Genomic DNA, 11087 nt, shown 5'->3' with positions numbered 1-11087 from the left:
CTTGCTAGTTGGAGCTTACAAGGAGAAAAGGTATTTTATTACAGCTCTCAACATATCCACACCTTCTCTGGAGGAAGAAACTGGGGCTGGGCAAGGTTAAGTGCAAGCTAATTAGTGGCAGTTTGCATCTTAACTTGGTCTTCCTGCACCTTCCCTTCAACCAGGCTTTACTAACCTTCAGTCATTCCTAAGCCACTTCACCACTTCTGCTCAGTCTACTTACTGTCTGTGTATAAATCGACTCACTTTTTTACCTATGTAAACTAAAAGGAACTTGATATCAATCACTTGTCTTAATTAGAAAGTAACCATAAGGGGCCAGCCCAGTGGCGCAAGTGGCTAAGTGTGCGCCCTCCGCTGCGGCGGCCCGGGGTTCGCTGGTTCGGATCCTGGGCGTGCACCAACACACTGCTTGGCAAGCCATGCTGTGGCGGCGTCCCATATAAAGTGGAGGAAGATGGGCACAGATGTTAGCCCAGGGCCAGTCGTCCTCAGCAAAAAAAGAGGATTGGCAGATGTTAGCACAGGGCTGATCTCACAAAAAAAAAAAAAAAAAGTAACCATAAAAACAGAGCAACAAAAATAAAAATGTATAAAATTACATAAATTTCAGTTGCCTGAGAGCTATGAGCCTGTTTTAAAAGAGAGAAATTACAGTTCAGCAGCATTTTTCATCTTTTACCTTACTCTCAAAAAGAAGTGTGTGTGTGTGTGTATATATATATATATATATTTTTTTTTTTTTTTTGCTGAGGTAGATTCACCCTGAGCTAACATCTGTGCCAATCTTCCTCTATTTTGTATGTGGGTCACTGCAGCATGACCGCTGACAAGTGGTGTAGGTCCGCGCCCGGGCTGCCAAAGTGGAGCGTGCCAAACTTAACCACTAGGCCACGGGGCCAGCCCCTCAACAAGAAATATATCTTGGGGTGTAGCCCAGTGGTGTAGTAGTTAACTTCGCATGCTTCACTTCGGCAGCCCAGGGTTCGCAGGTTCAGGTCCCAGGCGCAGACCTACGCACCACTCATCAAGCCATGCTATTGCAGGCATCCCACATACAAAATAGAGGAAGATGGGCACAGATGTTAGCTCAGGGTGAATCTACCTCAGCAAAAAGAGGAAGACTGGCAACAGATGTCAACTTAGGGCCAATCCTGCTCACCAAAAAAAAAAAAAAATATATATATATATATTTTACATCAAAACCCAGTATAGACCCTTGTCTATATACATTTGAAACAAGTTTCATGAAAGAATACTTACAATACCACATATAATGCACATGATATTTTCTAGTCTGATTCTATTTCATTTTTAAAATACTGGTTCTATCCCACTATACTGGTTTTAAGAGGACTATGTCATGAACACAACAAAAAAAAATGCTGCGTTAGAGGGCTGATAAAGACATACTGTCACCAACTGAGACTTTGTCCTTGTCTCACCAGAAGGACTGAAGAGAATAACGTTCTCTTTATGTGGTTTGAAGTTTTATAAGGCCCTGCCCACAAACCTGAGGTATAAGCCTGTCCTAGACTTATTTTAAATACCCAATTCTGCCTAGAACGTGTCTTATGTACACAGTAAGCTCCTGCGAACAGTCAACCGCAGAGATAATGACACTTAACAAGCATGATCAGACAGCACCTAAACATACCTCAACAACTTTATTTAGATCTGATCTCAACTTGGTAGCATTCCTTCAAATTTCCTCTGAAGTAACCAGCTCAGCTGTCTGCTGTCGCACACATTCTTCTACCCAACCATGGGCCTCTTCCTTCCTCTCAGGCGCACTTCCTCCAGCTTTTTTAGCACTGGCCTGGCCTTTCTGGAGGAGGCAGAGTAGCTCTTCAGAAAGGCTTCAAACACGGTCTCGGTGTTGGGATGGGTACTGAGGAAGGCTTTCTCTAGAACGTAGAGGTCAACTCCCTTATCTTCTGGAAGTGCTGAAATGAAACTCAGCCCAAAGTCTATGATCACGACGTCCAGCTGTTCCAGGGGGGGTTTCAGGAGCATGTTCGAGGTGGTGAGATCACCATGAATGAGGTCTTCATCGTGCATTCGAGCCAAAACCTGCCCGATTGTCGTGGCTAAGCTGAAGAGCTTTTGGGGAGTCTTTTCAGTCTCCATAGTCGATTGAATATAATCTCGAACAGTCACGGAGCCTTCAATTTCTTCCATGTACAAGCAGTTGGAAGCATAGTCCACAAAAAAGACAACTGGGGCAGATATCCCTGTAATCAAGACACAAGTGGCTATTGGATTAGATTCTTTTTATTTTTTTTTTAATGGTAAGCTTACTTTTCAAAGACTGAGCCTGTTTTTTATAGTCTGTCTCTGCTTATTTCAGGAAGAAGACTTAGGACTGCTGCAGAATGGTACAACTTAACCCATCTGGAAGTTTCCCCTGCTCATGCTCTGCAAGCCTGTGCCTCAGACCACCCACAGCTACGGTTTGTAATGCCACAGCTCCCTCCTCCTTCCCACCCTTTATGATTGGACTTCATCTGTGATACTCATCCCCTAAAAAACAAAACAAAATGAAGAGCCGGAAGAGAAAGCAGAGCCATCAGAGCAGGTTCTACCTGACAGGGACACAAACAGGAGGCCACGCAGTGTGCTGGCCCAGAGATTCGTCTCTGCATCAGACAGGACAGGTGCAAATCCCAGCTCCTTTCCTCAGTAACCGTAGAAACTTCAAGTCGCATTAACTTCTCCAAGCCTCTGTTTCAGCTTTTACAATATGAGAACAACACCTCCTATAGTTCAATGAATTCACTGAACTCCAAGACTCAGTGAATCTTTATTGAATGTCATCATGTTCAGGACACTTTTCTAGATACTGGAGACATATGGGGGGCATACTGCAGGAAACAAGGCAGCCACATCCCTGCTTAATTGAACTTATCCCCCACAGAGGGTGAAAACAGAAGACATGACCACACAAGTAACTTCACTACATCCAAGCAAGGGCAGAGATGTGTCTGCTTGTTCACTACTGAATTTCCTCCAGATCTCCCAGCACCTAACAATGTCTCGGGGTACAGCAGGCGCCTAAAATATACCAACGAAAGAAAGAAAGGCAGGACGTGTAGAAGTGAAAAGCCAGTGTTTCTGAGTCAGAGGGCTACGGGCTGAGCGCCTGGCTGTGTCACCCTGGGCAAGTTACCTCCCCTCTCTGATCCTCAGTAACTCATCTGAGGACAAGGCTTACGGTGGTGGTGCACAATGATGCTTTAATGAAGAAACACACAATTTAATGAAATCTAACGTTTACCGAGCGGTATGTGCCAGTCATACACCCAAACCGAACACACGGCATACACACCTCATCTAATGGTCCCAACACGCCTACGAGGTGGCTACTGCTGCTAGGACTTCCCTTTACAAGGAGGAACCTGAGGCTGGGGTTAAGCAACGTGTTGAAAGGCTCCATATGAAGCAGCGGGGTCAGTATCCGAACCCAGAGAGCCTGGCTCCCGGGCACGTCCTTGTAATTACATCTGCTTCTTAAAAGTGATGGATGAGAAGATAACGATCGCAAACCGAGGCAGTACAAACGGGTACACCGAGGCTCGGGGCGGTGGGAGAACATGCTCGACGGCGAGCACGGGTGGCAGGGCCGGGAACCGACCAGGCGCAAGGGCTGCGGGGCAAACGCCCGTCGCTGCAGGCCCAGCGGCTTAGGAAGGAACGCATGCAGACAGGCATGAAAGGACATTTCCTAATGCCAGGCCACGGCAGAAGGTACGAAGGGAGAAACTGAGGCAGATGGCGGCTCGGGGCTCAGGGGCCCCCTCCCCGCGCCGCCCGGGCGCCTCACCTGCGCGGCGGCAGCGGAGCAGCGCCCGCGCCTCCTGCACCGTCCGCCGCCGGCCGAGCCGCGCCTCCAGCGCCGGGTGCCGGTAGCCCTTGGGGAAGCGGTGCTTCACCACGGCCGCGCGGCCCTGGAAGCGGCCGCGGAACACGCGCGCCTCGGCGCCCTGCTTCACCAGCTCCAGGCCGCTCAGGAAGCGGCGGCTTCGCTCCCGGGCCGCGGCCAGCGCCTCGGCCTCCGCCGCCGGCTCCTCGTCCTTCTCAGCCGCAGCAGCAGCACCGGCTGCCGCCATGATTGCGCCTCAGCGCCGCCCCTCGGCATCCCTCGGCTCTCTCCGGAACCTGTCGGAGAGGTTTCGGCTCGCTCCGGAAATCCTCGGGCTTCGCGGCCACTCGAACGGCGACACTTCCGCTTTGAGGAAGCGGTTCCGCCTCCGAACCTTTCGGCTCTTTTCGAAGCCTTCGTTGCCCCTCGGAAAGGCTCTTGTGGCCCCGCCTCCCACGTTTCGGCTATCTCCGTAAACCCTCAGCAACTCTCGGTAAGTCCCTCTTCCCACGCCTCGGCTCTCTCCCGAAGTCCTCCGTGACTCTCGCGGTCGGCTTTGGTGGCCCCGCCTCCCAGCTCTTCGGCTCTTTCCGGAAAACTTCGGTTCGAAATCGGCTTTTTTCAGGAGTCTCTATGGCTCCTGTGAAGCTGTAGTCCCGGGAGTTCTCTTTTTGGATGTCTGCGTCTGCTGGCTCCTGAATTCCCCTCAAGAGGGGCTCACAGTAGTCAGAGTCGGGGGTGGCAGGTAGACAATGAGTCTAACATCGTCTTTGTGGTAGGATAATAATATCTACCGTTTAAGTGCATTAAGGAGTAATAAGGCTAAATGATGAAAACTCATCTTACAGAAAAAAATAATTGAGACTCAAAGAGGGTGGTGGGGATGGTGGGGCTGCGGGGCAGGTGGGATCAGGGAAAGTTTTCCAGAGGAGATAGAACCTAAGGTGAAGTGGGAGTGATTAACAGACAAACTCTTACTGTTTGTATCTGTTTTTTAATTGCAAAGCCAATACAGGCTGTAACAAACTCTTACAATGCAGAATTTTTTTTTTTAGTTCTACTTATTTATTTTTCAATTATGGTAACATTGGTTTATAACATTATATAAATTTCAGGTGTACATCATTATTACAATACAGAATTTTGCACACACGAAAAATCAAAATGCCTATGGTCATCAGTCTGTCCCACCACCAACCGTTGTATAAAGTTTCTTTCCAGATTTTTTTTCCTGATACACCTGCACTCTCACACATAGTTATGGGCTTTTTCCCAATATAAATGAGAGCATACTGCACGTTCTTTGGCAAATTGCTTTTTTCCCCCTAAGCAATTATCTTGGACAGTTTTCCATATCAGTACATATAGAGCTAGCCCATCCTTGTTGCTAAACAGTTGTTTCCAGTTTTGTTTTGTTTTTCTCTCTTTTTTTTTTTTGCTCTCTCACAAATAGTGCTGCAGTGAGCAGGCTTATCCGGGCATCCTTGACCTCATGCATGAGTGTTGCTGAGGATGTCTTTCTAAAATTGATGTTTCTGGGACGTAGAAGATGAGCATTTTAAAATGTGATCCATCAGCCAAACTGCCCTGTCCAGTTTTGTGCCTATTTACACTCCTGTCGAGTGTATATCTCACTTCCCGTACCTTTGCCCTCACTGAGGTTCCCAGGTTGCTCCACCCTCAACCAAGTGGAGTCGTGGGAGGATGCTCAGGTTCCAGGCAGAGAGAACAGACAGGGCGGGGCTGGGTGAGAGACGGGCCAGCAGCTCCACGTGGCTGGAGCAAGCTGGTGCTGGGAACAGGCTGGGAGCTGGAAGGGCAGGAGGAGAAGCAGTGTCCCAAAGGGCTCTTCCTGCTGGAAGGGAGGTGCTTCGAGGCTGGGGTGACTGCACAGGCATGGCCCTTCAAGGCCTCCACTTCTGGCTGCGGAATGGGCAGTTAGGTTCTAGGTACAATAGCCAAGCAGCGGAGCATGGTGGGGAGAGGGCTCGTCTCTCGGCCCTAGCCCTTTCTGAGCCTAAGGCTGGCCCTGAAGGAGACTTCCTACCCATCAGCACCAGATGCCCATTCATTCACTCATTCACTGATTCAGTCAACAAACATTTATTGAGTGACTACTCTAGGCCAGGCACTGCGCTAGCGCCTGGGACACAGCAGTGAATAAAATGGAAACTAATTCCTGCCCTCATGGAGCTTACATTCTACTAGGTGGAAACAGAAAAAAACCAAATAAATAAGGATGATACCCCAGGGTAATAGGTGCTATGGAGAAAAATAAAATAGGGAAGGGAGGTTGCTAAGATGACATGCATCCCAGTTTTCCAGGGATGGCCCCAGTTGTAACCTGTTGTCCTGGCATAACAAGTGTCCCCCCTTCCCTCTTAAAGGCATGCTAGTTTGGGTGATAAATTATGTGGTCACCCTATGGATAGTAGAGTGCAGGGTGGCAGGGCAGTGGGGAGTGGTAGGATTTTAAATAAGGTGATTGAGAAGGCTTCAAGGAAAAGGTGACATTTGAGCCTCGTGAATGGATTCCTGGGAGAAGAGCATTCCAGGCACAGACTAACAGGTGCAAAGGCCTTAGGGCAGAAGTGTGCTTGGCATGTTTGAAGAAGAGCAAGTTATTTAATCGCTCTGGGCTTTGGTTTATCATCTATAAAATAAGATTGTAGATAATATCTATCTTGGAGGGTTTTTGTGAGGATTAAATGAGTAACTAGAGGTAAAAGCCACAGAGCTATGCCAGGTATATGACAAGCATTCCATAAATGAAAGCTGTTATTGTTTATGGAGGGCTTAATATAGTAGCTTAATATAGTAGCTATTGTAAGTAGACTTCCATCATCCAACCACTATTCGGGGGGGAAGGGGCCTTCCCCATTGTGTGGTGTCCTGGGGGACCACTGGGACCACGTCCTGCCATAGAAGCCCCTCGTTTACCCCATGTCTTGGCTGCCAGTGCTCAGACGCAGGAGCAAGGCAGTTTGTGTGTCTTACAACAAGAACTCTGACTTGTCCCACCACTGAATGGCTGTGCATTTTGGTTACTGTATTAGTTAGGCAGGGTACAGGATAAGCTGCTATAACAAAGTAACCTAAAAATAGTGCCTTAAATATGAGAGATGTTTATTTCTCTTTCATGTAACAGTCCAGATCTGTCATTCTTAACCCATTGCTACCTTCTCTGAGTCTATTCCCTTGTCCCCCTCTGCAGTTGGCAAGAAGGAGGTTGGGCGTGAGGCCATAGAGAACAAGCAGCTAAGGATGTGGCCCAAAGTTCCACACATCGCTTCCACTCACATCCTATTGGCCAGGACTTAGTCACATGGCCCATGACTCTGCAAAGGATGCTGGAAAATGTATTCTCTAGCAGGGCAGCCATGGACTTAGCTAAAACTTAGGGGAATTATTACTAAAAGGAAGTAGGGGAGGAGTTATATGGGGGACAATTAGTAGACAGCCGCAGTTTTGATATATGAAGCTGCAAGTAAGAGATGAGTCAACTAATTAGCTTACTTGGGTAAACAACAAGTTCACTGATGATCTCACAGAACAAAATTTTAAGAAGTACAGAGTCTCAGGCGTCCTTCAGTCACCTTATGATTTCGATGGTCTTTCCATCTTTCTACCCTCATATATTCATGCCCTTCACCAGCCTCAGTAGGTTGCTTTGGTCCTTACACTTGTCACTTTATGGTCACAAGATGGCCACCAGAGTTCCACACATGATATGAAGACACAAAAACATTTGGGAGAACCCCGTTGCTGGAAATCGCTCCTCTCCCATCCGACTTCCTCTACAGGACGTTGGCCATAATTGGCCCATGTGTCTTTGCTTTAGCTGCAGAGGAAGCTGCAAAAATGAGGATCAGGCATTTTCAGCCCCTATAGGTGGAGATGTGCTCTGTAAGCAAGGAGGAAGGGAGCTGGGCACAGCCACTGGGGAGGCAGCCATAAGCGCCTGTCACACTGTGCCATGCAGCGACAAACATCATTTCTCTGAGTTTCAGAGTCGTCATCTTCGGAACGAGGATAATTAGCTTTACTTTGGCAATTGCTTATCAAGATTGAATAAGCTGTTGCTCATGAAGGTGCCTGGTGGATAGCATACACTCTTCCTATGTGCATGTCCCTTCCCCCATCGTGGGGACCCTGTTTGAAATACTGAAGAAAGGCCCTTTGGTCCCAGAGTTGCTATGAGACCAACCCTCAGCGCCACAGTCCCTGCGTTTCATTCATACACAGGGCAGGTCACCTTTTCAAACATCAGACCCTTTGTGTTGGCATAATGTGGTTTCCAGCACCTTTCATCAGCCCAGACTACTCAAAGCTCACCCAGAACCAATTCTATTTATAATACCCAGTTTCCCAAGTTTGTGGCTTCATTATCATAATTGTTAATGTCCACACAGCCATCTCCATGGTTACCAAAGCTGTCTGAACCCCTCCTTTGGAAAATCTACTGTGTAAACACAATATCAAGTCCCAGGCATGCTATGGTCAGACTGGTTCTGCCTTCTGTGGTAGGAAACCTAGTTTAAAACCTTTCAATGGCTCCCCATTGTGCTTAGGATAAAGACCCGTGAGACCCTGCATGGGACTCCTATAGACTCATCTCACACCAAACTCCCCTTTGCTCTCTGATCTTCAAACACATTTACCTTCTCTCGGTCTCTCATTCTTTCCAGGCTCCCTCTTGCCACAGGGCCTTTGCATCTCCTATTTCCCACCTCAGAAGTACTCTTCCCTCCCTTTGTTGCCAAGACCCATCTAGACATCCTTCCTCAGGGAAGGATGTCACTTTCTCAGAGAAGCCCTCCCTGACTTCTCAGAGGAGAGCAAATCCAACTTTTATAAGCTCTGGTGTCCTTCCTTTGCATTGTCACAGACGGTCTCTTGTGTTTGTTTTTGTGACTATTTGATTAGTGGCAGGATTTAGTTCCTCATGGGCTGTTGATCTGAGGGCCTTAGTTCCTTGCTGGCTACCGCGTGGAGGCCACCTCCAGTTCTTGCCGTGTGGGCCTCTCCATCGGGCAGCTCACAGCACGGCAGGTGGCCGCATCAGAGTGAGTGGGTGAGAGGTCAGGAGAGGGTGAGCAAGACAGAAATCCCCGTCTTTATAACCTGGTCTCTAAAATGACACCCCTCACTTTTGCTGTACTCTATTTGTTAGCAATGAGTCAAGGTCCTGCCCACCCTCGACGGAAGCCATTTTTGAAGATGCCTGCTGAAATGCCCGGTAAGGACTTTTCCTTTCTCATTTGGGGCAACAAATGAAGAGAGATTCTCTGTTCTCTAGGAGAGTAGAACCTGGCAGCAGCATGCAAACATCCTCATGACTTAACGCAACCCTCTAGGAACTTCCTGCCCTTTTCCGTCACCTAACTTCTCGAGGTCATCTCCCAGGAATGGAACAGCCCAGGCCTTGCTGTACCAGGTCTCCTGGTGACAATTCCAGATACTCACAGACAAAGGAGGAATTGTCACATAGCAATGGCCAAGAGGCCTCCTCGGGCTCTTCTCCATGCCAGAAAGGCAGTGGAGCGTGATGGGTAAGAGCCTGATTTCCCCATAACTGGGCTTGATTCCCAGTTCAGCTATATACTAGTATGTATCCTTGAGTGCAATATATCTTAATTTATTTGTTTATTATGAAAGCAAGTTACTCCACCTCCCTTTGCCTAGTTTCCCGATTCATAAAATGGGGGTAAATTGTAACAGTCCCTATCTCATGAGGCAGTTGTGAGGTTAACAGTGAGCTAATACAGGTAAAGTGCTTACATCAAAGTATATAATTATCGCTCAATAGTTCAAGCTATTGTTCTGGCTATTTTTTGCTGCAGAGCAATTTACTCCAAATCTTTGTACCTTAAAACAACCATTTAATTATTCTCATGGAACCTGTGGGCCAGGAATCCAGACTGGCAGCAGAAGGGATGGCTTGTGTCTGCTGCACAAGATCTGGGGCCTCAGCTGGAAAGATGTGACGGCTGGGAGCTGGAGTCATCTGAAGGTTCGTTCTGGTGCCGGTGCTGGGCTGACTTCAAAGGCTGGAACTGCCCACGGGAGTGGAGCATCCACACATGGCCTCTCCGTGTGCCTTGGGCTTCCTCACAGCATGGCGGCCTCAGCGTAGTTGGACTTCTCAGAGGCTCAGGGCTCCAGGTGCCAGTGTCCCAGTGACTCGGCCTCAGAAGTCACACAGTGCCACTCTCTGCAACCTACCAGTCAAAGCAGTCACAAGCCCACCTAGATTTCAAAGGAGGAAATAAAGAATTTTGGAGCCATGTTCTCAAACTGCCTCAGCTATTATTATTTTCAGAACAGTACAAGGGTCTCTGGCTCAGAAGGTCTCGTCCATGCTGTCTTCTGTGCCGAGATGCCTGCTTGTGTCTGTGGTACACGATTCCTGCTGGGTGAGGGTATGGCTAGTGATGCATGTGAACGAAGGTGTCTATGTGTGAACACACAATGAGAGGTTGGATAAGCCTGTGGCCACGTGAGTGCTGAACTGGTATATTCCAGAACTCCAAGCTCTCATATTGAACTACCCACCTATTTCCACAAGATGCCTATTGAGCACCTTAAACATCACACAGCCAAAACAACTCTACATCTCCTTTCCCTGCTCTAAGCTGCTGCTTTCCCACTCTGTAAGTCCTTATTGAGTCTATCTCTGATCTGCCTACTTTTCTGCATCCCCACTACTGTACCTTTGTCCAAATCAGCTGCATCTTACACCTTGCAGCAGCCTCCCAAGTGGTCCCCCTGTTTCCGCCCTTGCTCCCTGTAACCTAGGAGAGCTCCCCAGTGATTGCTTGTGTCAGTTGGAATAAAATCTGCATTGCTCACCCGGCATCCCAAGGCCTTAAATGACCCAGTCCTTGCCAAGCCCTCCCTTGGGCGCCATCTCCCTCCACCCGTCAGCCCCTGTGCTCCAGACGCTCTGGCTTCGATTCCATGGTTCTTTGTACTCCACCAGCTCCCTCCCCCCGGGGCCTTGGCCTTGGCTCTTCTGTCTTTCTGGAACCTGCCTCCCACTCTCCAGCCAGCTCTTGTACACACTCATGTGTCTGCACTGACCCGACACTCACACACACCCACTGCAGCTGCTCAGACACTCTCCCCTGGACTCATCAGCCGTTCCTTGGACACTTAGGTGGGGACGCCTCCCAAGTGCCCACAGGCACAGTGCTGGGCGCTCCTCGGATATCCCCTCCTCAGA

The 11087-nt window shown here is 48.6% G+C and overlaps 1 protein-coding gene and 1 long non-coding RNA gene across 2 annotated transcripts; one reads left to right on the top strand and one right to left on the bottom strand.

Moving 5' to 3' along the window:
* Window positions 1-1648: 1648 nt before the first annotated feature.
* TP53RK (TP53 regulating kinase) lies at window positions 1649-4137 on the bottom strand. Its single transcript, XM_004430307.3, has 2 exons — window positions 3824-4137; window positions 1649-2234 (listed from the first exon to the last, which is right to left on the bottom strand). The coding sequence occupies exons 1-2, from the start codon at window positions 4107-4109 to the stop codon at window positions 1756-1758; spliced, it is 765 nt and encodes a 254-aa protein (XP_004430364.1). The 5' UTR covers window positions 4110-4137; the 3' UTR covers window positions 1649-1755.
* On the top strand, window positions 4085-10148 carry LOC147914204 (uncharacterized). The gene is made up of 3 exons (XR_015555577.1): window positions 4085-4355; window positions 9036-9101; window positions 9706-10148. It is a non-coding gene; the product is annotated as an uncharacterized LOC147914204 (long non-coding RNA).
* The last annotated feature ends 939 nt before the right edge of the window (window positions 10149-11087 follow it).

This window comes from Ceratotherium simum, chromosome 21 (assembly GCF_057802395.1).
Source record: "Ceratotherium simum simum isolate JZ-2026a chromosome 21, ASM5780239v1, whole genome shotgun sequence".
Lineage (NCBI taxonomy): Eukaryota > Metazoa > Chordata > Mammalia > Perissodactyla > Rhinocerotidae > Ceratotherium > Ceratotherium simum.
This window is presented reverse-complemented; position numbering and strand designations above follow the sequence as displayed.